Source organism: Rattus norvegicus, chromosome 1 (genome assembly GCF_036323735.1).
Source record: "Rattus norvegicus strain BN/NHsdMcwi chromosome 1, GRCr8, whole genome shotgun sequence".
In the NCBI taxonomy this organism is placed as follows: domain Eukaryota; kingdom Metazoa; phylum Chordata; class Mammalia; order Rodentia; family Muridae; genus Rattus; species Rattus norvegicus.
The window spans coordinates 20,045,010-20,072,141 of record NC_086019.1 but is presented as its reverse complement, the minus strand read 5'-3'; the positions used below and the strand labels follow the sequence as shown (position 1 = coordinate 20,072,141).

General features: G+C 40.1%; 1 protein-coding gene and 1 long non-coding RNA gene across 9 annotated transcripts in view; one reads left to right on the top strand and one right to left on the bottom strand.

Annotated features, from left to right (window-relative positions):
- Positions 1-6,964, top strand: part of LOC120098807 (uncharacterized) — a 71,753-nt gene extending 64,789 nt beyond the window's left edge. The window contains exon 3 of the long non-coding RNA XR_005497323.2: positions 6,238-6,964. This is a non-coding gene — a long non-coding RNA (uncharacterized LOC120098807). The remainder of the gene's footprint in view (positions 1-6,237) is intronic.
- Lama2 (laminin subunit alpha 2) overlaps positions 1-27,132 on the bottom strand; it is a 647,931-nt gene that overhangs the window by 67,915 nt on the left and 552,884 nt on the right. For all 8 annotated transcript variants that reach the window (XM_063264627.1, XM_063264628.1, XM_063264630.1 and 5 more), the window contains 6 exons: positions 21,641-21,784; positions 20,743-20,876; positions 18,270-18,429; positions 12,910-13,034; positions 6,235-6,397; positions 5,434-5,578 (listed from right to left, as the gene is read on the bottom strand). In XM_063264627.1, the coding sequence (XP_063120697.1) occupies positions 5,434-5,578; positions 6,235-6,397; positions 12,910-13,034; positions 18,270-18,429; positions 20,743-20,876; positions 21,641-21,784 (871 nt within the window). The remainder of the gene's footprint in view (positions 1-5,433; positions 5,579-6,234; positions 6,398-12,909; positions 13,035-18,269; positions 18,430-20,742; positions 20,877-21,640; positions 21,785-27,132) is intronic.

Below are 27,132 nucleotides of genomic sequence, written 5' to 3'. Positions count from 1 at the left end.
TGAAGGAATCAGAGAAAGAACTGGAAGAGCTTGAAGGGGCTCGAGACCCCAAAAGTACAACAATGCCAAGCAACCAGAGCTTCCAGGGACTAAGCCACTACCTAAATACTATACATGGACTGACCCTGGACTCTGACCTCATAGGTAGCAATGAATATCCTAGTAAGAGCACCAGTGGAAGGGGAAGCCCTGGGTCCTGCTAAGACTGAACCCCCAGTGAACTAGTCTATGGGGGGAGGGCGGCAATGGGGGGAGGGTTGGGAGGGGAACACCCATAAGGAAGGGGAGCGGGGAGGGGGATGTTTGCCCGGAAACCGGGAAAGGGAATAACACTCGAAATGTATATAAGAAATACTCAAGTTAATAAAAAAAAAAATAAAGATACAAAAAAAAAAAGAATAGCTTTAGTGAGGTATCGTTGATTAGCTGACATATTAAATGGAGCCTGTGTTTAATGGGTACACTCTGACAAAATTTGAAATATCCATACACCCGTGGAACCTATGAACGTGTCTATCCTCTTCCTGTGAGTTCCTGCAGGTCTCCCTCCTTAGCATACACTTCTGCCATCTTGAAATCCATAGTACCCTGTTGCTTTATGTGGAATAAATTGCTTTATGTGACTATAGATGAGTTTGCATTGTCTATATAATTTAGTAAAGCTTACTCCTTTTGTCTAACTTATATCATTAAATATTTTGTATTCATTCATTTGTATTATATTGTTTGTTATATTTGTGGTCAATAAGTGTTTATAACAATTTATGTATGTCTATATGCTAAAGAATCCCTCAGTCATTCACTCAAAATAACAAATCCTTGCCATTAATTTAGGACATGCTAGAAACGAATGGACAGCCCTAGAATGTTCTCTCAGCTCCTGACACTTGCGCTCCAACTCCACACTCACAGTTGATAGCTACTACCTTTCACTCCCTCCCCTCTTGGATTTCTGAGTCAAGCTTCCTTTGGAATCAGTTTATTGCCACAGCACCTGCTTTCCCATAGTCCTTTGCACCCTAATAAACAATTACAATCCTTCTTTAACTACATTCCTACTGTTCTTTTCAATACTACTTTCAAACCACAATGTCTTCTACATCTCTACTTGTTATTAATTCCGTTACTCTTATTTCTATCAGCATTCTATGGTTTATGATAAGCTAAATTATTTTTCTTCCTTTTCCTTTGAGACAAAGTCTTATGTAACCATGGCTAGAATTTACTATTTAATCAAGAATGACCTTTAATTCTTAATCCTCTTGCATCTACTTTCCCACAGCTGGGATTGCAGGCATGTGCCACCAAGTCCAGCTCTTCAGTCTTTGAAGAAATGTGTTCTATTCCTACTTTAATGTCAGGCTTTCACAAAGACTCAGTTTGGCTTTCTCTGATTATTTCTTTATGCCCCCTTTACAGGGTCTTCATTTAATTGCTGTTTCAATACTTGTGGGCTTCCAGGCTGTGGGCCAGCTTGAGCTGATATCATCCTACTCAGCTATTTTCAACGTAATCCGTCTCTGACCATTGTGAAGACGAGGATGGTTCCAACTTTTCCACTGCCTCTCTAGATTTCTATTATCCTTACTACATCTAATTGCCTGCCAAGTAAAGAGTATCCCTGGGCCATTGAAGATACTAAAGAAACCATGAATACAACATGTCTCAAATACAACTGACTTTTTCAAACACAACGAAACTCGTGATATCTTTCTTTCACTTTAGCAACTCCTTCAGTAGTACCACCATAATCTTGTTATCTAAGAAAAAAGGATTCCTTGTTTCTCGACTGTATGATATTTGAGATCATTCAATCCCATTCTTCCCTCTCCATTCTCATTACTAATTTTACTTTTATTCTGTTTACTGGACCTTTCAAGATTTCTGAAGCAACCAAAATGGTCACAAAGATCCTGACCAAGTTGCTCTCAAAGAAATTTTCACTGGAGCCTAGATCTAATAGTACCACAATCTTGGTGGAGTTATGATACCCTATGGCTAACATCATTTTATTGGCTCACAAGGCTCTGCAGACTCACCCTGCTATCCAAGCATCATCCAGTAATTTTCTAACATCATCCATCCACTCAGTTTACAGATTTACTGATAGCGATTAGCGCGGTAGCTAACACGTGTTTGGCAGAATATTGATGACGCAGTAGTGGAAGGGTTTGTGTGATTAAAGAACTTTGGGAAACATCTAATTAAATGTCCTTCCTGAACTACACAGAGTTCTTATGGCTTGAGAGCTTTGTGTCTTTCTTACATGGGGACAAAAGATGTAACATGCTAGTTTACACAATGGTAACATTAGCTTTTCTCTTCTCTAAGGAGTTTCTCAAAGGAGATGCATCTTCAAAGTGGTATATCTCATTCTCTGGTGGCCCCAGGATTTGTGCAACTTTCCTTTGAAAATTCTGCAGGTGCTTTTACTAGGCCATTTTTTACCCTTCTTCGTGTCTCAGGGGTATTCCCTGAAGCTGATTTCTCCCTACCACTCAAACAGTTTTCTTCCGAGATTAGGCACCAGCTAGTTTTATATCAACTTGACACAAGCTAGAGTCATTGGAGAGGAAGAGATCCCAACTGAGAAAAATGCCTCTGTAAGATTTGCCTGTTGGCAAACCTGTAGGTAATTTTCTTAATTAGTGATTGATATGGGAGGGCCCAGCTTATTGTGGGTGGTAGCACCCCAGGTCTGGTGGTCCTGACAGCCAGAAGCTGGAAAGAACCTATATGTCCTGCAACAGAGGATTGAATACAGAAAATGTGGTACATCTACACAGTGGAATACTACTCAGCTGCCAAAAACAATGACTACATGAAATTCTTAGGCAAATGGATGGAATTAGACAATATCATCCTGAGTAAGGTAACCCAATCATAAAAGAACACACATAGTATGCATTCACTGATAAGTGGATGTTAGCCTGAAAGCTCGGAATACTTAAGATACAATTCGCAGACCACGTGAAGCTCAAGAAGAAGAAAGACCAAAGTGTGGATACTTCAGTCCTCCTTAGAAGAGGGAACAAAATACTCACAGGAGGAAATACAGAGACAAAGTGTGGAGTAGAGACTGAAGGAGAGGCCATCTAGAGACTTCCCACCCTGGTGATCCAACCCATGTACAGTCACCAAACCCAGATACTATTGGGGATGCCAAGAAGTGCATGCTGACAGGAGCCTGATAAAGTTGTCTCTTGAGAGGCTCTGCCAGAGCCTGACAAATACAGAGGCAGATGCTCACAGCCAACCACTGGACTGAGAATAGGGTCCCCAATGCAGGAGTTAGAGAAAGGATTGAAGGAATTTGTAAACCCATAGGAAGAACAATATCAACCAACCAGATACCCCCAGAGCTCCCAGGGACTAAACCACCAACCAAAGAGTGCACATGGAGCAACCCATGGCTCCAGCTGCATATGTAGCAGAGGATGGCCTTGTCAGGCATCAATGGGAGGAGAGGCCCTTGGTCTTGTGAAGGTTCAATGCCCCAGGATAGGGGAATGCCAGGGCAGGGAGGAGGGAGGGAGTGTGTGTGTGTGTGGGTTGGGGAGCACCCTCATAGAAGCAGTTGAAGGGGAAATGGGGTAGGGGGTTTCCATAAAGGGGATAGCATTTGAAATGTAAATAAAAAATTCAATAAAAGAAAAAAATAACTGAAAAAAGAAAAGAAAAGAAAGCCAGGTGAATAAGCCACAAGGAGCAAGTCAGTAAGCAGCACTCTTCCATGGTCTATGCTTCAGCTCCTGCCTTTAGTGACAATATGGAAGAGTAAGGTATATAAACCCTTTCCTTCCCAAGTTGCTTTTGGACACAGCAATAGAAACACTTACGACGACAGCTAGCTTATTATACACAGCTCTCCTAACAATTAACCATTTTTCTATCATCTGACTAAGTTTTTTGAAGGCAAAAATTTGCTTCAGGTTTCCTTTAGTTCTTGCACTGTGCTAAGAAGATGATTCACAAAAATAAATAAATAAATAAATAAATAAATAAATAAATAAATAAATAAAATACAGAGTGTGGGGTAAGGTGGTACATGGTTAAATCTAATTTTTCTTAAAATATTACTTTGGCTTCATAAATATTAATTAGGTCTATATCTATTTGTAGAAGTATCAAAGTTTGGATTTCAGATATTGGTAATGCAATAGTAAAGAGAATTATGAGATTCTATCCAAATAACAATTGGATCATTACACCATTCTAAATACTAAGAGACATGGCTTTCCATCTTGGTTATGATTAAACATCTTGCTTTAATTAGCTTTCTGTTGCTGTGATAAAACCCTCTGACCAACAACAATTTTGGGGAGCAAAGAGTTTATTTGACTTAGAGGTTAAAATTCATCATGAAAAAAAGCCAACGTGGTAACTTAAGACTGGAACTTGAAGCAAAAGTCATGCTATTCTTTGGCTTTTTCCCAGCAATATCTTTAGCTACCATTCTTTTTTTTTTTTTTAAATTGCACTTTTTTTTTTCTTTTCTTTTTTTCAGAGCTGGGGACCGAACCCAGTGCCTTGCGCTTGCTAGGCAAGCACTCTACCACTGAGCCAAATCCCCAACCCTTTAGCTACCATTCTTATACAGCCCATATCCACTCCACTTTGGATGGACACATCTACAGAGTGCTGGGCCACTCTACTTTAATTGGGAATAAAGTACCTCACAAGTCATTCCTTATACAGCAGCAGATAAATCTAATAGAAGCAGTTCTGGATGTGAGGTTGCATTTGCACAAGTGACTTGAGCTAACAGTCAAGATTAGCCATCACACACACACACACACACACACACACACACACACACACACACACACAATGAATATACTATCTATATGAATGCATTTGTATACACCCACATGTTTGCCAGCATACCTAAATTGAAAGGTACATTTCCCATTCTCTAACAACAGATCAAAATACTTCCTTATATAAAATGAGATAATGATTATTTCTAATAAGTCTCAGAACCATAATAAATGTCATGCCATTTTTCTCAGTTAATTACTGGAACATGTTTACAGTTTTGTTGACATTCTGGAAGAGCACAGAACTGATAGCTGTACCATACCGCCCTACAGATTCTCAAGGAAAGGAACATCTCAACAAACCAAAAGACACACAACCATTTCCAAACCTGTTATAGGATATAATTTCACAGGCTGAGAGACACTTTCATGCTTTCCAGTTAAGCTCTCAGTTTCAAAAAAGAAAATGACAAAGCACCATTTGGCTCTTCAATCAGTCTTATCTAATCCAAACCACCTATAATGTAAGCCAAAGAAATGACTGTATCTTTTTTTTTTTATAGAACATGTGAGTAGCTGAAATTACAGGCAAGGCCCTTCTCATGATGATGTTCATGGGTGCTTTGGGTGGTATGGCTTAGGCCCACACTGCATTCTCCCTTTAAAAACTCACCTTGTTTCTGAATCCTTGACAGCGTGAATGATTTCCATTTCCCGTCATTATGGTTTTGATTGCTGACAACGGAAGCCATTCCTGAACCCAGGTCATAGCTGACTTTCACGTGTCCATCACTGAGCTCTACACTCATGAAATCTTTCTATTAATAGATCAAAACACAGCAGCGATTGGATACACAGAGAAATATGTGGGCATTCACTTTTTATGGGGTTTGTAAAAGGGCCTCTCGGCTAGAGTCACATGGGAGCGGAGTACATTTCTGAAATAGAACTAGTGTTAGACTTTGTAATATTTCTTAGCTTGTGAGTGTGATGCTATAGGGCAGATGGCCACAATCAAATCAATGGGATATATTCCCTTGTGACAATAGTGAAAAGGAGGTTCCTTTGAAAATGCATTTAGCAAATCAAACAGTAAGACCACCAAAAACTGTACTAAAGAAACACAGATCTGAGAAAAGTGAGGGCAAGGAGTATTTGGAAATATCTTTCAGCTTAGGTTTCTCAAATAGGAGCAGGAACTAGATTTGTTGCTACATAATTCCATCCTGGAAAAATGATAATTGTATGCTTCTCATAGTTATCTGGGGTGTGATACTGAAAAGGAAAAAATAACTACATTATATTGTGATTAAATCATCACTGGAAATATATAAGCGTTTGCTGTATCATTCTTGGCTACCCCATAGCTATTGTAAACTTCCTTTAGGCTTAACTGATATTTTATCAGTAAGTAATATAATTATATTGGTATTCTCCAAAAATGAAACAAGCGTATTTCCATTCTCTATGTTACCAGGTCTCGTGTGGCAAGATACATCAGGAGAGCATTTGATGAAAATGTCCGGAACTTGAACATGACTGTGGAGATGTTGGGGTACCACCGGATGGGACGGCTCACCAACGCATACCCTTCTCCATCAAACTGAATAGTCCCTTCACTGTCTTCCACTTGCGGGCTGAAAAGAGACATTTCACACTAGTTAGACCTCTTCAGTTTGTCATCCTTCAATGAACCATATTATTTCCTAGGACTGGATGATAAGCTGTTGTGGGACACAAACTATCTCAAACGTGGCATGGATCTCTCTCACCCCCACCTCCACAGGCCAGTATTAGAACCACAACCTCTTACCTGGACTTTCATGGGCTGAATCTAGTACATCACTTCCCATCTACAAGGCATAGTAGAACATATACTCTCAAAATAATCACCATCCAACAGGTTCTCCTTGGACAAATTACATTCAGATAACGAAAGAAACCTGTGTTTTCACTCTGTCTCTTTAATTTGTGTTTATTATTAGTATGTGACTCTAAGAGGCTGTTTGGATATTAGGGGTCCCTACTTATATAGCAGACATATATTCAAGGTCTAGGCTAGCCCATTTAATAGATTGCAGTAAACATTTATGGGCTAAAGGAGATTTTCATGGAACAAAAGAATTCATAGAGAACGTATGTTCAATATTCATTTAATAATTAGTGATGGAGAAAAATCTTATAAATAAAACATTTGAAAAGTATTTGCCTTTCTTTTTCTCTGTGTGTGTTAGAACTTCTTTTTTTTCCCTCCATCTTTATTAACTTGGGTATTTCTTATTTACATTTCGAATGTTATTCACTTTCCCAGTTTCCGGGCCAACATCCCCCTAACCCCTCCCCCTCCCCTTCTTTATGTGTGTTCCCCTCCCCATCCTCCCCCCATTGCCGCCCTCCCCCCAACAATCACGTTCACTGGGGGTTCAGTCTTGGCAGGACTAAGGGCTTCCCCTTCCACTGGTGCTCTTACTAGGCTATTCATTGCTACCTATGAGGTCAGAGTCCAGGGTCAGTCCATGTGTAGTCTTTAGGTAGTGGCTTAGTCCCTGGAAGCCCTGGTTGGTTGTCATTGTTGTTCATATGGGGTCTCAAGCCCCTTCAAGCTCTTTCAGTCCTTTCTCTGATTCCTTCAATGGGGGTCCCGTTCTCAGTTCAGTGGTTTGCTGCTGGCATTCGCCTATGTATTTGCTGTATTCTGGCTGTGTCTCTCAGGATGTAGTTGCCTTTCAAGTGTAAGTTTATCTCATCTATCTGGGCATTAAGTACCTAACCATGCATCCATCCACCTAGCTGTCTCTCCGCCCACACACCCAATCATTTATGTACCAGTTGTTCTTTCAGAACAAGTCTCACTGTGGGGAGAGTCTTCAAACTTTTAATAGCTGCATATTGCTTACTATCCATGTAATCTCTGAGCGGTGTATTGTTATTCGAGGGTAGAGGGGCTAAGGAGAAGTGTGATGGGCTTGACCTTAAACAAGAGCCTTAAAATGCTATTTTCCTAAAATCATGGCTAGTGAGATAAAAATTATAGACTATGAAATTGAAGAGCTGCTTCATACGTGTACAAGTTGGCTCACTCTTGCTTCCTTGTGTGTGTGTGTGTGTGTGTGTGTGTGTGTGTGTTCATAAAAATCTTAATATGAGGAACTGAATTAGTTTATTAATTACACACTTCCAGTGAGTATCTTGGTTATTATTTAGCCTTTCATTCCAATACAGTAGCTTCTGAAGCACTGCACTAGGAATGAGAGGATGGTACAAGAGACTCTATGCCTTCCTTGTAGTTCTCATTCACCAGAGCTTTGCATAGTAAACCACCCTGATACCAACAACATCCCAGAAAAGGGTTCCAAGAGTCCTCCCTCTCTGCTTTTTATGTGCTTTGTCCTCAGACTTTGCTACTTATTGATAACTTTAAAATTACACCAAAAAAAAAATCACTACACAACTCTAGACCCAAAGGAGAAATGTCAGTTTATTTTCTGATATAAACATAGAAAGTTAAAACCTGACAGCCTCCTGCCCCAAATCTATCTACTTCTCAATGTGGATTAGATATCATGTACCCCAGGGACTGCTGCAGAATCTCACGAAAGTCATTTAAAGATTCGTGTTGGAATTTCCCAAGCGTGACATGAAAGTTTCAATCACTTTTAGATTTGTAAAGTCTCTCTCAACTCCACCACTTGACATTATCTCACTACGGCAAAAGACAATTTATGGGAAAGAGTTTTGGGTGGGCGGTGAGCACGGGCACTGGTGTAGAACGGCTGCCTTCACTCGATTTACTACAGAGTTTAGTCAGAAAGCAAACTCCCACTTTGAATAACTTGGAGGTGAGAAAAGTCAGTTCATTTATGTATATACTATAATATTCCAACATGTAACATTCTATTATTAGATTTATAATAGATTGCCATGTCCATTTTGATCGTATTTTTTTAAAGGAAATGTTAACAATTGTTTCTTATACACAACAAATTCATAGTACCTTATATTTCTTTATTTTATTTCTGTGCTAAAGCTGGGGGTCTGGTCAAGTAAACACAGAGAACATGTCTGCTATTCTGGTGCAGCCACATCCTGTACCTGCTTGCTAGTGTGACAATGATATACACTGTGTCTAATCACTTAAAATTTCAGCATCATTTTCACGTTCAGCTAACTGCATTTTATTTCAGGCACTTTTTTTATTTTAATCCTAATGTGATTTTTCATATTTAAGAAAAGTTGAGTTATTCCTTATCTAATACTCTAAGTATCATGACAACTGCGCCCTCGATTTCGCCTAAAAATGCAGCTTTCCAAAACTGACGTTCCGAGCTCTCCCCAGAACTTTCCCAGCCTACCTCCCATAGACTTATAATTTATCTTTCCCACAAAATCAATTTTATCCTTTAAATTGAATGGTTGTTCTTTGTGTAAAAATGTGATAAAGCTTCCTGAGAAGAAAACAAAAACAACAGTAAATAGAGTTCTAAAAAATTATTATTGTAACAAATACAAGGTCACAAGGGTCAATAGTGCTGGAGATGACCACTCAAAACGTAGGCAACTATAGACTCAAAGCATATAAAACAGTAATAGCAACCCTATCAAAATAATTTTACAAAACAAAAAGATACTTTTCAAAATCCTCAAATATAAATTTTTTTATATAAATATAGAACGTTAAAAAGGAAAGATATTCTCAGTGTTTCTCTTTCTTGGCCCCCATACGCTCTCTTCCCTCTCCCTCTCATCTCTTCATCTCTCACTCCCCATCTCTCTCCTCTCATGGTCTGGCTCAGTCCGCTGGCCTGGTTCACTCTGGACCCTTCCAGATGCCTCTGGCTGTTCTACCATTTATATCTACAATGAAACTTCCTCAATGATAAAAACAAACATAAGCGTTGTTTGGCAGCAGGAAGCATAATGAAGGTCTCTTGAGTCGTTTTTGTCCTCGATAAGCTAGAGTCATTTGGGAAGAGGGAACATTATTGAGATTTTCCGTGAGCAAGATTTTCTTTGAGCAAGTCTATAGGATATTTCCTTGGTTAACGGTTGATGGGGAGGACATCATCCATCTGCTGTGGAGTTTTCTTCCACAGGGCACATGATTCTGGGTCCCAGAAGAAAGGAGGCTGAGGAAGCCACAGGGAGCAAACCAGTAAGCAGCATTCTTCTGTGGCTTCTGCTCCAGTGTCTGCCTTTAGGTTCCTATCCTTCTTGAGGTCCTGCCATGACTTGGACTGTGATCTCATAAGCTGAGACACACCCTTTCTTCCCCAAGTTGCTTTGAGTCATTGTATTTTATCATGAGCAATAGAAATCCAACTAAGACACGAGGGTCAATACTACAGAGAGGTACAGCTGTGGAAAAAATGTATCACGGCAGAGAACTGGGCAACGGACACTGACTCTCTGGATTCCTCACATTCGACCTGGGTAGCATTTTTATTGGACTTTCCCACATTCTTGAGGATCACCTCAGATGTTACCTCTTCCACAAAGCAGATTTGCAAAGGGGCACTGTATACCCTTCAAAGGGGTACTTATTTGTGCTTTCCATTTTACCAATCTTTCCTCCTTTCCTGGTGGTACATCTTTTGATGAGTGAGAATGAATTGAATTCTTCCTAGCATCAGAAGGTTAGAAGTATACATGCCCTAGATAACGTATTACGTATTGACTTTTTTTTTTTTTTACATAGCTGAACCTTAGTGATGGGATAGTCTTAGAATCTGTGCATGACAAAATGAACATTTGCTGTTTCAGAATAATTGGGCACATTGAACCTGTGTTCCCTGGGCTATGCTTTTTTCCATAAGATAGTTATGAATGTGACCCATGCATTGTAGGTGACAGCATCTGACTGCAATCTCAAGGGATTGGATAGTTCTGCAAGACTCTTTTACTACACTTCCTAATAATCTTCTGAAAATGTCAATGAGAAATCTACCAAGGAGATGTTTAGGGCGAGTCTGGGCCTCGTGTCTCTCAGGCTTAATAATCTTCTACCTTGGCATTCTTAGTGCCAGAATTACAGGCATGTGCTGTCAAACCTGGCAACATATCTCAGGGTTTTGGTTGAATTGAAAGAACATGATAGATGGCTTTCCATATTCTGTGTTAATATTTTCTGGACAAAACTATCTTAAATATGTGAGACTCTCTGCTGCCTTGCTGATAAGCTGTGATACCAGAGGGACTTGAACATCAAAACTTTCAGAGATGTCTTAGAGATTCTTCCTATATGATAAGGTAGAGATATTTAGAAGAAAATATAAAATGTTCTCTACTGTGTTGATGGGGGTTGGGATTTTGAAATGCCTATGCACTTGTTAAATTAGAATGAAAAAAAAAACAAATGCCTTAGCAATTCTGAATTCTTGTATATAGTATTTTAATCCTCCAGGTATTTAATGTATACTGCAGAGTATTACTATCATCAAATTATTTTTAGGCTCAAATAACTAGGCAGACTCTAAACTTTTATGTTGAGAAATCCCCTACTCTTAATAGCTTATTATTTTTATACTCTCTTGTAGGGTTAATGGTGGGATCTCTTGGCTACTCTGCCACAGGGCTCGGGCCACTCAGACAGGAAGAATGGGAAGCTGACAGCGCTTATCCCATGCTGGGTGGGTTTTGGGCTGTGGGAAGCCATGGGACACCGCTCCAGGGGTGGAGAAGGGCAGCCTGTGTTGTGGGATACAGCTGGTGTTGGCTTGGGGGTTCCTGGCATCTGGTTCTCAGGCTCTTGGGCATTCAGGTGGTGATGGGATGCCTCAGAAGAGCTGAGAATGAAGTGGGGGCCAACAGGGCTGGATCTAATCTGTGGCTGAGGGACAGGGGAAGCTCTGGCAGGTCCTGGTGGTACGGGGAGTCCTTGTCTGGATGGAGGTGGTGGGTTTGGTAGTCACCGCTCGGAGCATAGGGAGATCTTCTTTGTGAGATTAGTCAGCCACTCTGTGGGTGAAGGGTTTCTCTGTGGCTTCCCATGGAGGATCCCAATGAAAAGAGGCAGTCCATGGTTTTAAGGCATTTATTGTCATGGCAGAAAGTGGATGAGCAAAACCATAATCCATGTCTCAGAGTGGGCCTGAGATTAAATGCCTTTTGCAGGGAGGATTGTCTAGGAATAAAAGGTGATTGGTTGGGGTTGGGGATTTAGCTCAGTGGTAGAGCGCTTGCCTAGCAAGCGCAAGGCCCTGGGTTCGGTCCCCAGCTCCGAAAAAAAAGAAAAAAAAAAAGGTGATTGGCTAAGCCTCCAGGCCTTTAGGTACCTCATTATAATAAAGATCTGTCTTGAGCCTACATGACCTGTGGTCATGTCCTCTACCTGTGGAGGGGTTTGGGGCATTGCCCTTATGTGACTGATGGTCACAAATTTATGGAGGGCTTGCAGCTAGTAGCAGGCCTGGTTTCCTGGGAGTCAGGTGAAACACCTACCATTCCTTTCAGGGTCATTGGCGTTTCAAACCTTCTCAACCAGGAACCATGGTGCCTTTCACAGTCCCACACTCTCTATTCAGGATTATATCAAACTATTTCCTGCATTTGCATTGTATGTTGTATATACTTTAAAATTCTGTTTGTTCTGAACTCCTTCTTACATTTGATGCTATGTATTATGGTTCTTCTTCCAGGATTGACTGGGTACCTGTTATCTCTCTCGTCTTAAGCGGCATCTCAAAGACCTCCCCAGTTATCCCTGTAAGCATTTGTAGGAACTCACATGTCAACTTGAAAAGTCCTACAGGAAAACTAACATAAGCTAGGTTTCTACATGTATACTTAATCAGTTTGGGGGATACTCTCCTTATAAAATAATAATTATGACCAGAAGTCATTAATGGACAGGCAAACTCTTGTGGCTGTGAAGAGACACTGGTATAGGAAGAGACTAGTGTTATTGACTGTGGTTCAAATCTCTCATATGTGAAAAATGTATAAAAACACATAGCCATGTAAATGTATTGTGAAGGGTACTTTTCAAGGTCCTAGGAAGATGCCCACACAGGTTGGGAAGGGATTTGAAGATTCACTGACTTGGTGAATTCACCGTAAGTAGAATCAAACTTTTTCCACATCATGATAGATAGAGACCCAGCAAAATGCAAACTGTGTGCTGCACAGAACAGGCCTTCTCAGCTCAGCTCACCTGACAGTACATCCTTTGCAGTCACCTTCTTTCTCCCGGAAGTTCCATAAACCTATAGGCTTGTTGTCAAAGTATGTTTCTCCCATACAACCGGTGAAGGTAGTCACACGTACAGCATCAGCCTTCTGCAGAGAGACGTGATATTTGTAGGAGTTAAGAATTTCATGAATTACAGTATTTATTAATTATTAGCAGCAGAAGGTAGAATAGTTCTTATATGTTCCATATGACAATCTTAGCAGTCTTATTTTAGCCTTTTTTTGTGTATTTTATTGGATTTTTTTTGTTTACATTTGAAATGTTATTCTCTTTCCTTTCCCAGACATAAGCCACCTATCCCATCCTCCCTTCTTCTATAAGGGTGGTCCTTTCACCATCCACCCCCTTCCCACCCCTCCAACTGGGGTGTTCTACCTTGGCAGGACCAAGGGCTTCTTCTTCCATTGCTGTCCAACAAGGCCATCCTCTGCTACATATGCAGCTAGAGCCATGGGTCAGTCCATGTACAGTCTTTGGGTAGTGGTTCTAATCCCTGGGAGCTCTGGTTGGCTGGCATTGTTGTTCTTATGGGGTTGCAAATCTCTTCAGCTCTTTCAATCCTTCCTCTAATTCCCCCCAAGGGGGTTCTGTTCTCAGTTCTGTGGTTTGCTGCTAGCATTCGCTTCTGTATTTGACATGCTCTGGCTGTGTCTCTCAGGAAACATCTATATCCCATTCCTGTCAGCCTGCATTTCTTAGCTTCATCAATCTTATCTAGTTTTGGTGGAGATATATATATGCCACATATGGGGCAGTCTCTGAATGACCTTTCCTTCAGTCTTTGCTCCAATCTTGGCCTCCATAGCCCCTCCTATGAATATTTTTGTTCCCCCTTTTAAGAAGGAGTGAAGCATCCACATTTTGGTCATCCTTCTTCTTTAACTTCATGTGGTCTGTGGATTGTATCTGGGGTAATTCAAGCTTTAGGGATAATATCCACTTATCAGTGAGTGCATACCAGGTGTGTTTTCTGTGATTGAGTAACCTCACTCAGGATGATATTTTCTAGTTCAATCCATTTGCCTATGAATTTCATGAAGTCATTGTTTTTGATAGCTGAGTAGCACTCCATTGTGTAGATGTACCATATTTTCTGTATCCATTCTTCTGTTGAAGGGCATTTCAGTTCTTTCCAGCTTCTGGCTATTATAAATAAGGCTGCTATGAACATAGTGGAGCATGTGTCTTTGTTGTATGTTGGAGCATCTTTTGGGTATATTCTTATGGCCTTATTATGCCCCCACAGCAACAACAGGGCAGGTCAAAAAAGGAAAAGCTCAAATATTTTATCAGTGGCTCCTACTTTAAATAATTCCTAAACTGGAACTCCATTTATGTGTATTCTCTCCATGTAGAAGTAATTCTTCTTTCACATCTTCCAATGATTTATTTAAACACCTCAGGAGTATACAGTCCTTTGATTCTGAAGTCTCTCAATATGAAATATAGTATAGTATGGTATTTTCATATAACATACATACAGGCTCCTGAATACTTTAAATAATGTTCAAATTACATAAAAAACCTAAACAATATAATATAAATCCTATTTATATTATATTATATTATATTATAAAGAATAAAATATAAATATAAATGTAGTACAATTAGCCATCGTACTATATGTTTTTCAAAAGTGTAAGGGAACATCTGTACATTTTTTTGATATAGGTGAAATTTTATTTTTTCAATATTTTCCATTTTTCATTTGTTGGGTCTGAGGATAGAAAGCCTATGTATACTTGTGGCAGAAATAAATGATTTCTGGCTTCCAACTTTAGGCTAGCTACTGAACTTCGCCATAGATGGCTGTGACATGGGATTATCGTGAGAGATCATTTCTGGTTCTCGATCCAATGCCCACTATAGTGTGTGTTGCCATCCTGTTTACTTTGTATAAATATGGCTTACCACATAGTAAGATGTTTTTTTCCTTGAGATCATAAGCAATTTCCCACTGGAGTCTCAGCAATGAAAGGGAGAACACAGGAATACAATAGGCTGTTGTGATAGTGTTCGTCAAATACAGTGGCTCTCAACCTCCCCAATGCTGTGGCCCTTTAATACAGTTCCTCATATTGCAGTGATGCCCAACCATAAAATTATGTTTACTGATACTTTGTAACTGTAATTTTGCTACTGCTATGAATTGAATTATAAATATCTCTGCTGTCCAACGATCTTGGGTGACCCCTGTGAAAGGGAAGTATGACACTCCCAAAGGGGTGGTACCACGTCTTCCTCTCCTTTCAAAGATGGGTGTACCCAGAGACCAGGAACCAAAATAAACCCTTCCTTTCTTAATTTTCTCTTGTCATGTATTTGGTCATAGCCACCAGAAGAGTAATGGACATATAAGTCTGTCTGAATTATCTCGGGGGAAGAAAAGAGTAGATTGTGATGTTTCAGAAAATAAGTGAGATGGCCAAGAAAGGGTAAAATATTCTGGTTACAGCTTTAGTCCTAATGTAACAATATGCATTTCTTCCCAGTACTGTGGCCATGTAGAAGAGCTGGGGTCAAAGGCCACTGTTTTAGTGAGACAGGTCTCTGGAATGCTCTTAACAGCTGAAGCCTCTTGGTTGACTAGAGATGGACCATCCTGCTGTGGCTTTTACTTGCTTTTCCAATTTCCCTGCATCCTGAGATGCCACGCTTGAGAAATCTTCCTGCTCATTTGAGTTTTAAGCAGTAATTTTGTTAAGTGCGTGTTTGTAGGTTTTTGTCTATCATTTGTGTAGCAGGAGCCTGGGAACTCTTGGTCCAAGTGATTTCTTGAGAGTTTCTACAGATTTCCTTTCTTCTGTGTTCTCTTTATTCTTAGACCATTTAAGAACTGCTTTGCACTAGTGGCACCTGCATCATGATGATGATGATGATGATGATGATGATGATGATGATGATGGTGGTGGTGGTGGTGAGGATGGTAGTGGTGGTGGTGGTGATGATGATGGTGATGATGGTGGTGGTGAGGATGGTGATGATGGTGGTGGTGGTGATGATGATGGTGGTAATGATGAGATGATGATGATGATGAGATGATGATGATGAGATGATAATGATGATGGATGACGATGACGATGATTATGATGATGAAGAATATTTGAGTTTGGGTTTGGGGAGGTGGCTTAGCTAGTGATTTTCCAGTGGCACAAGCATGAGGACGTGGGCTTGGATCTACAGCACATCCATGAAAGTCAGGCATGGCAGCAGACTGTAGCTTAGGCACTGGAATGGACAGCATACCCCCACACTAGAGTTGGGAAAGTGGTTGAGGAGAGCCATACTGGAAGATACCTACCAACCGCCTTTGGTTGGTAAACACATACATATATGTGCATGCATACCCTCATGCACATGTAAACACAAAAACATACAAGTGCACAAAAATTTTTAAAAACTATTTAAGGTATAAAAACCACACTCTAGGAATTTTCCATATATTTTAAACACATGCTCTCCTTCCTCGCTGTGGGACTAAAGCATGGATGTTAAGAGCAGTGTCCTCCTACCCCATGTTCAAGTTCAATCCCTTCCACTAATAACTATGTAACGTGGCCAAACATTCAAATTCTCCTTTCTTCAGTTTCCTTAATTAGGAAATAAGGGGGATTTTAAAATCTACTCTGCTATGGCCTGAATATCTATTTCCTTCCCAAATTCTTATATTGAAATTCTTACCCTACAAAGCCAGGTGTGGTGGCACATACCTGTAATCCCAGCACTTGGGAGGCAGACAGGTGGATCTCTGTGAGTTCCAGACCACTCTAGTCTACACAGAAAGTTCCAGAACAGCCAAGCTATGTGGAAGTTTAGGAAGGTGGAGCCTCCATGAATGGGATTGGTGTCCTTGCACAAAAGGCCCAAGGAAATTTGTGTACCTTTGCTCATACAGAAAGCACATAACAATATAGAGCCTTCCATGTAGAAAGGGCTCTCATTACAAACCAGCCTGTTGCTGCCATGATCCTGGACCATTCAGTTTCTAGAACAGTGAAAAATTTGTTTGTGCTTATAAATTGAGTAGCCAAAATACATCAAGACACTTTGTTATGTGCTGAGTATTGAATAAATCATGTAAACTGCTTAGAATGCAATTTAGCACATGATGAGGATTATAAAATATTAAGAAAGTTTCTCATTGTTTCTTTTAACCTGAGAGTGAGGCATATTTTCTTACTGCTCTTTTGTAGTACAGAACACCGAGCACAAGTGGTTAAGTGTCTTACTTAAGGACATACTTTATATGATGGAGGAAGAATACAAAGGACGTATCTTCAAAATTCATGGCCTTGTATTACTATGTGTTGCCTTAATTTTTCCTTAGGAGAGCAGAGAAAGTTGTCAATATGACTATATATTACTGCGTACTATATATATTTATATGCAGTTCTATGGAAGAGGATGGCTTTACTGTGCAGCTGTAGAATCAGCTCCTGCATTTCAGAGTCCCTTCGTTTGCACAAAGCAAACAAATTAGCTTCACACTCTGAGAAAAGTTGAGTTCTCACGAATGTGGGGTCACCCTGGCTTTTCACATTTTCTGACTAATCTCATCTCAGGGTGATTGTGACAAGTCCAGATTATCCATTATATTTGGTTGTGTTCGTGCATCTCACCCACGGGTCGTTTCTCAACACCTAATTCTATCTAATCAACATAAGCTTCTCTCGAATGCAAACACTTTGCAATTTGAAATGCACAAGGACCTGCCACAAGGCAATTATGAATATTAAGTGTATCGCTCCATAAGGATGAAGAGAAGAGCAACTCAAAAACTTTTTAAAGCATATCATGATTTGAAAGCATATGGCCCCTATGATATTTCCCGAAAACTCGTAAATCTTTTAATTAGATGTATGAACTTTATAGCACTTCACTTTTGTAAATCATAAAGTAATTGCAAAGATGATGCATAGTTAAGAAACACTTTGCTTTTGAAATGACTGGAAAAAGAAAAGAATGCCAAAAAAAGAGCATGTCGCAATTAAGAAATAAACTACTACTAAAGGCTTAGAAATATGGTGCCTCCAGATTGGAATGTTCACAAGTCAAAGATGGCGGTTCTGTTGGGTGTCAGGACACATGCCTGTCATTATAACAGCTGAGAGGCTGAGACAGGAGGATTACATGTTCCAAGCAGGTCTGGATACAGTAAGACCACATCTCAAAAAAATAACTCAGAGCAAAGAAAAAAACAAACCCCCCAGAGAAGAACATTCTTTAACAAGCTAAGAAAACATGGGCGGGTGTGTACGTCATTCTCTACACCTCTTAGTCGTCTATAACGGGGAGAGAAGGGAGGAGAAACAGCTCATTACCTTAATTTTTCCAGTCAGGCCGCCAACAAACAGCATTGCATTTGCATCCACATCTAGGATAGTGTACCCAGGAGGAGATACTGAATGGTGGGTGCTGGGCACCATACTGGCTTTGGGCCCATCCAAAGCTCTCACAGAAATAGATCCATTTCTCCCCGTTCTTCAGGCATACATGTGTGTTGAAAGTGGAAGGGAAAAAATACAAAAAATAAAATATGCATCACAATTGATCACCTTCAGGTCTCAAAGACATAAAGTAGAGATAGTCATCTCAGGTGACTTCAGTGAACTGTGTTTAGGGCCAAGCGCTCTGAAGTCAGTGCTTCTGAAGCAAACACAAAGATCTGACATCTGCGAAGTATTTACCATAACATTCAAATACGGAAAGAACAACCTAACCCAATTCAGTGTATGGCTGTTGATATGAAAGGAAAGCCGCAGTTAGCTGATGGAACAGTTACAGATCAAAAGGGAAGCATTTCCTTCTGGCTTTGCATAATAATTTGCTGCTTTATACGACATGAAACGTAAACAAATTTTATGACTTCATTTGTTATTTTGTCAAATTTAACTCAGCTCGTAGAGTCCAAATGAGCCACCCTTCTGCAGAACAAGCTGCATAATTCTGCCTAAAATTCCTTTTAATGGATCTTAATTTGTTGGAGCAGTCTTCCCAGAATTGCAGGCCTCATTGTTGGTCATGTCATTTTAATGTATAGAGCACAGTCTCTCGTCTGCAGAGTTGTGTATACAAATTTGTAGTACTCTTTTAAATTCAGTTACAGAAGAAAAAAAAAACCCTGAAAGTCATTATCATTTCATTTTCTTTTTTTAAATGATTGATTTCCATAAGTTGTTAAATATGAAAATCTGGTCTCTTCAGAGACAAGCAGTCATAACAAACCTTCCTAATCATAGCCTTCTCCCTGCTGTCTCATTTTGGTAAACTCTATCTTTGAGGCAGTGCTAAGTGAAATCTGTGGAACAAGAGAAGCTTCTTGAATAGGGTGAATCTCTTCAGGTAGAACTGTACAGTGAGGGGATAAACATCGTGAAACACAGTAAAGTACTCAGTCCTTCCGATACTAACATGGGGGGTAAAATCAGCTTCATCCTTTTTCCCTTCCCACCCCTCCTCTCTCTGACTCTTTCTCCTCTCACATACATATCTTAAAAGGAACTAAAGTTACTGCTTTTGATTAAGTTAACATGTAAACATTTGTGTGCACTGGTATACATGAGTGTATGTATAATTCAAGTGTATGGGTGGACAAGTGTGTAAGGCTTCATGTGCATGTATCTGTCCCTGCATGGGAATGTCCAAGGCTGATGAGCAGAGTCTTCCTCAATCATTTTGTCATCTTAATCTCTGAAGGAAAATATGGCAGTTGAAACCAGTATTCACTAATATGAGTAGACTGGTTAGGCAATTCTCTCAAGGAATTCTCCTTACTGCTCTCTGGATGCTAGAATTACTTGAGGGCCACCACACCTGCCTGGCATTTCCATGGGCCTTGGAGGACTGAGCTCTGCCCTGATGCTTGCCTGACAAGCACTTTATCTACTGAGCCACCTCCCCAGCCCTTCTTTCAAACATTTTACTGTAGAAAAGTTCATTCCCATTTAAACTGAACTAAACTGTTTGGATCTCTCACTTTGAGCAAACCCGAGTCATTCTCTTTCTCTGATGAGTTTTACCACCATCCTGAAGTCTTCAACAATTCTACCTAACCACTGGCTCATCTGGGCTCAACAGTGAAATATGAATTGGAGAAAGAGGGTAAGTTAAGGAGAATAGGATTAATATGGTCCCATAGGTAGCCTACATGTTCCTAGATGTTGAAAACTGACTTAGAGTTTTGGAGAGAGCAGGGTTCATTCAGCTCTGTTCTTTCCTTTTAAAATAGTATGGGTGGCTCTTATGTGTTAGATACCAGACCCTGTATATTGGGAGAGAATAGGTCTGGGATTATAGGTGCTGTGTAGACTAGAAGTGAATGAAGTATACAAAGGTAGTGATGACTATTTTTATGCCCTCGTGTCTGTTTAGTAAGAACAGGTAGGTGCATTTTTTTCTCTTGTCTCTTCGGGTTAAGATGTGTGAGACAGCTTTTCTCACCCTACTCCAGCTCCTATCAGAAAACAGATTAAGAAGCCAGGGGCTGGAGATGTGGCTCGGTCATTAACACCTAGGTTCACAACCAAAAATATAACTTTACGAAGTTAGGATTGGAATAGCTTTTCTGCCACTGCACACACGGATCCTCATATACAGCTACCTCGTTAAGATGACAGAGGACTTACTTTTTTTTTTTTTTTTTTTTGGTTCTTTTTTTCGGAGCTGGGGACCGAACCCAGGGCCTTGCGCTTCCTAGGTAAGCGCTCTACCACTGAGCTAAATCCCCAGCCCCCGACAGAGGACTTACTTTAAAACCATACCATCCAGTTATCTCATTCTTTGCTGAGAAGTTACCTTGATGCTTCAATACGGTACCAATATGAGTCGTCGATGGTCAAGTCCGGATACTCTACTCGGCCAACTCCAGAGCCAACATCCCAGAGGAAGCTGACTTTCCCTTTACGCATTTCTATAGCCAGAAAGTCAATCTGGTTCAAAGGAACAGAAAACAAAACAAAACAAAACCACACGTCAGGACAAAGCACTCTGAACAGTGGAGCTTTGGGGAGTAATTTTCAATGACGTGTAAAATAATTGGGTTGAGAATTCTTCATAGTTATACCCAAGACACACATCTTATATCAGAGGAATCTGTGGTGATTTTTAACACAAGTGAGAGAGGCCTCCTCACATGAAGAGCAAATGCTAACTTCTGCCAGAGCCAGTCTGTTTACCACCTTCTTCACCTTGGAAATTTTCTATAAACAAGTCACGTTCATTCTAGTGTGTGAGAGTTTGCAGACAGAGCTTATGTAATTTCTGTTTGAGTCATAAATTCAACAAACAGCACGAGTTTGCCTTGGTTAGAACTAATACACAATTTGTTATTTTCACTTCATTAACACAGAGGGCTATTATTATTGAATTTGAGAACAGAAAAAAACATTTTTTTTATTCTTATTAGATTTTCTTCTTAAACAGCTGGATCTGAGCAAAGTATAATAAAAAACAAATATCAGATATACTGACAGATAAAAAAGAGATGTGCCTGGACCCGGGAAAGAATTGCTACTTGTTTATACTTATAACATAGCTAGAACTGCAAACATTGCACAGCTAAGATTATGAGATTTAAATCATGAAAAGCTACTCCAGCCACTCTCAGAGCTGAACTACTACATTCTATATAATTTCCTCACTGACTAACCTTTGGCTTCTACACAGCTTTTCAAAAGTTGAATATTGCACTTACAAATTTTGCACTCCCAAGGTAGAAAAGGAGGTTGTCAGCAACAGCGGTCTTGACATGGACAACGATATTATTGTAGCTTCCTTTCTTGATTTCTGGCTTGTATGTTCGAATACAGTCACCTCCCGAAGACACAGATACTTTGATCTTCGAGGAAAACAAGAGGCAAAATCCTGTGAATCTCTAAAGCTAAATTTCTCTGTAGATTTGAAGTATATCCCAAACCACCAGACAGTCATCCTCATTCGTTGAAGTAATTTTTCAGTCACCAAGCAGTATCATTAGATATCCACAGGCAGACACCATTGGGTTGACTGGGGAGTGCACGGAGGACTAGCTCTCTATTAGCATTTTGCCAATGATGTTCTTGTAATTCTTCCCCTGGCTGATCATCCTGCCACTCTTTTGGAACCATGCAGCTAACACACCTTCATACTATTCTTTGAAGGAAAACTTTCCAAGTGGGATTTTACAGAAAAAACAAATGGAAATGGTCTTTACTGGGGCTATTTGATAAAAAAAAGTTTTAATCCAATTTTCAGTGATCTGGGTATCATTTTCAGAGGAAACCAGTTTTTGTTTATTTCAAGAGGGTACTGCCAGCCCACCCACGCACTTACAGTTTAAGGAGGCCAGGCAGAGTTTGTTCTAGATCTTCTAACAATATGAGTACTAATCATTGCTCTCTGAATACATATTTCAGAATAAATTACAGTTCTTATTAGCCTACCAAGAAATGAGATGGAAATAATTTTCAAATGTCTATCACTACTAATACATGTAACAGCTCCCTTTCCTTTTGAATAGTACTTCAAAAATTACTATAAATTGCTAAGAAGGGAATTCTTATGTGAATAGAAGGGCACTGTTCATGCCAATTTTTACTTCCGTGAAAGGAGGCTTCTTCGTTCAGTCACAAATAGCACTATTTGATTATTGGATTTAATTTCCTTTAGGTCAGGTACAAAATCACCATCAGTGATTGCTGCTCGGCGCGGCAAGGAGAAGAGAAGATGTGAAACTACTCTGCTACTTGTTCAAATGTCTGGTCTTAGGATACCTACTGGCCTTACCTGGTTGTAATTTCCCACTTTTCACGTCTTCTTTCACTTTTCGCTATTCGTATCGTTTTCATGTTTGAGCAAAGCCAACTAATATTGTGGTTACCCCAATGGAAAACTTGTTCAGACTCTAAGATTGATTAGGATACCAAACACCTCTATGTACTATGGCATACATAGCAGGTATCTCTGTGTCTTACGTTGGGTCTGAGCACTGTGTGTCTTTTCTATGGAAGAGGAATACTCGCTGGAGGAGGTCTAGATGCAAAATGTTTTATGTTCAGAAATGAAAGTCAAAGAGAGTTGTTTGGCTCTGACAGACAGATTCACATTTGGGGACTTCTGGGAAAAGAATGAGTCTGCTGATTCTCCTGCTGTGACAACTGTTTCCTTCTTTGGTCACTAAGCAATGTCTCTATACGGAGGATTGGTCTGCAAAGAAGCAGGCTTTGTGTGGTGCTTGTAGTTATATAAAAAGTCAACTTAGGTGTGTGTGTGTGTGTGTGTGTGTGTGTGTGTGTGTGTGCACGCGCGCACACGTGCGCCTTTGTCACTTGCAAAGCTGTGATCAAACTAGACAATGGATGGCTCAAGCCTAGGGGTCACCTTAGATCCCAGATATTTGCTCTGTGTTCCTCCTATAAGATGGTCTTGGTTGTCTCTCCTGTGAAAGACTTTCCCTGCTATATGCAGTGTGGAGAGTAGTCAAAGCAGAATGAAACATAGAAATTCCAAGCCAGTACTGTGAAGAAGCTGTGTGGGCAAAAGTCAGACAGCAGAATAGCAGCTGTGCAAAGACTTATCCAAGGGTTAGAGGTTAAAAGGATAAAGCAACAGAAAGGAAAGACCCTGTAATAGCGAGTAGTTAGACGAAAATGCAGTTGTTGGATACTTTTTAATGTTCAAACAGAGGTATACTATTCGAGGAGTTTTTAAGAATTTGCAGTGTGTGAACCAAATGCTTCGTGAAAAAAGACTGTGGCACTGAACAAATTGGTGTCTGAGGCAGGTTCTACAAGCCACTGGTATCATAAGAGGATCAAAGAGAACATGAAATAAAAGATCTGACTGTAATTCATGAATAGGATTAAACAGTAGATGCAGCCATCCCTGGCAGGAAACCATATTCAGAATCACCAAGGGTCTGGACTCACGATGAAAAGTAACTGTGCATAGTTTGTTTTATCTTTACTCATAAGTGCTTTACAGGCATAGGTCTAATACCACAGTATCGCTGGGTAAATCGTAAACAAGTCATGTTTCCTTAAAGAACCCAATTAAATAATACCCCTCGGCTATGGTGTGGAGAAGGATGAGTATATAAAATTTAAGCTCATAGGATGAGGTTCAGACCTGCTCTCCATAGCTAAGGTAGAAGTAACAGATCACACAACTGGGACACCAGAAGATGGGGGTGTCAAACGGGAAGAGAGCACCCAAGTGAAATGATAAAGCTCAGTTTGGGAGCCCAGTTCATGCATGTGACCACTGAACCCCGGGCATGCATCATTTTACTAAGATTTGCAACTAAGGTACTCTGTCATACACTTTCCATATCCATAAGGTCTGGTTCTCTGACGAGAAGGGCAGTAGTATACGCAATATGCCAGGATTATCCTGCAAAGTCACCTGCTCTCAGCCCTTACCCATTCATATAAACCTGGACTTGCTGTGTGTTTTTTTTCTAATGTATCCTGAATACCTGGAATATTCAGGCAGTCCAACTGTTTACAGCTAGATCATAACTATACATTTATTCTGGTAAGTACCATATGTTCTGGCTTCCAGTGGGTATAGGCAGTGGTAGAGTGTTTGACTGCATGTGAACAACTTAAAATAGCTAAATCAAAACAGAGCATTTACACAATTCTTGAAGAGAAACCTCTCGGATGTATTCCTCTTGCAAGAGGTGTGAAATTTCTGGAACACAAATACCCTATTGGGATATTCGGTTCTCCCGATTTACTGTATTCTAGTGTAACCTCATGGTGAGGCTTATGAAATTACTGCTAAGATGTTGATATTTCTAAGGTGCTCCCGGCACATTACTCACCGGATAAACACCATAAACACAGTTAAATTTTGCTAGGTATCCCAATGCTCTGCATACTGCAGTCTTTCAGCTGGTGATTAAAGAGCACAAATGACTCAATTATACAATCAATGAGCTGAAATAGCCACTTTTAAAAGAAGTGCACTGAGTTCCTTGGTTAGGAAATGTCTTAACTGAGCTGGCAAGATAGGTCAGTAGGTAAAAGTGTTTGTTGCCAAACCTGATGACCTAATTTTGATTGACAGGACTAGTCCTGGACCATGTCTCCAGAGAGCTGCTGAGGGTAGGCAATGTATGGCAGGACTGGAGTTTGACAAGGATGTTCTATGAGGCTACTGCCTGGATGGGTAAAGGTAAAAGCTAAGTTGCAATGGGAAACTCAGGTCGTTTTTACATGCCAGACTCATGAGCTAGGGAAAGTATTGGACTAGAGCACAGCCAACAAAAAAAGCTGTGTATGCTGTGGTGGGGCAGAGCCGGGGGAGGAGGGAGATTACCCATGCCTTTTATAGCCCAGAACATTCCATCACGAATGCTGGATGCTGGACATGGATCTTCAGGGTTTATTTTTTCCCTGTTGTGTTTCTGTCCAATTAACCTTCCGTTCTTCCCCCTCAAAATGGAAAAGCTTATTCTGCATCGATATTTTTTTATAAGTATGCATTTTTCTTCCTTATTTTGGTTGGGGCTCCCAGGTCAGAGATGGTCTTGTGAAAAAGCCTTACAATCGAGCTGAAATTGCCAAAGATTATGGGAACACTTGAGTTTGGGCTGAGTGCACTTTGCACTGAGCAGACAGAGCCTGGCAGGGGCGGGGGTCAGAAAAGTGGTATAATTGGGCGTGAAGTTTGCAAAGAGCAGAGTCGTGTGACTGACACCGAAAAGAAAATGTCCAGCTCGCCATCTACATTTGGTTAGATGAAGAAGACTCATCCTAACTGTAGGAAGTGCTGTTCCATGGGCTGGGATTTGGAACTGAACCGAAAGGAGAAGGCAAGTTGATCGCCAGCATCGGTCACACTCTGATTCTTGACTACAGACCCAGTATGACCAACTGCTTCCTGCTCCTGCTGCCCTAACTTCTCGGCCATGATTAACCACATCCCTGGGGAACACGGGCCAAATAAACCTGCCCTTCCTTGAACTGCTCTTTTGCAGTGAGGAGACAGAAAACCAATATTAATCCCGATTTTTCATCTACTCTGTTATCAACCTTCTGAGTACAACATCTACCTAATTCATCTTTGCATACTTCAATGGGAGAAGCATTGTGCATAAGAGATACAGTTTTTCATTATGTATGTCTCTGAGTAAGCTCGTAACATTGAGCTTCATTTTACGTTGTGCAAAAAGCACACAATGATTACCTGTCAATCATACCACACCATTTTCATATTATAATGGAATAGGCATCTTCTCTAATATCATTACTGCTGCTTTTTATCTTGTATTATACCGTCTTCTCTAATCTGTTTTTTTTCCCCCTGAGGTTTTCTTTAGTAAATATAAGGTCCTTTTCAATGTTCTCCTGGAACTTGATTGCCACAGCCTTGTTTAGATGTCTTACACACACATAAGGAAGAACAAATATATGCTATCATTCAGGCATATTCTTGGCCACTACTAAAACTAAAATAATTGATGGATTAATGAGAACTTCTTTCTGATTATCCCAGCTACTAAGTTTTTTAATGAAATGTTTTATGAAATTTTAAGTTAAAATTGACAATACTCAAAAGTATCTTATTAAAGTCTATCATTTCTAAAGCCATCATGGCTTAACTTTGCACATCTAAAGTTTCAAAATGTCATTTAAGTATCCTAGTTCAGGAATGGTGAGTAAGAATCCTTGCTTCCAGCCTGACAGAGTTCAATCTCTAGCACCTACAGGGTGGAAGGGGAGAACAGACTCCCACATGCTGTCCTCAGACCTATACACAGACACTGTGGCACAAACCAAAAGAAATAAATAGCATAAAATGTGACCACGCACTACCTTAGCATGTAACAGAGTTCTGTTTGTCTGAATAGTTTTTTAACTGAATAAATACAGGGCAAAAATTCAAGTGAGATATTTCCTATTTTTACTCCATAAATATAAAAACATCCTACAACAAAAATAAGTTTGTGTGTGTGTGTGTGTGTGTGTGTGTGTGTGTGTGTTTATAAAAATAGGCAAAGGCTGTATAACGCTTAATTAGAATAATGGTTCTATTTTTCTTACACTTGCTTGTTAACTCAGGTTGCAACTCCACTCATTGGACTTTTTAGGTCTTTCATGAGTAAGACACTCACGCCTTTCAGCATGGTACTTTTGTTGTCTGATTTACTATATTAAAGAATAAACAAAATATACTGGACTTCCTAATTCTCAAACAGTA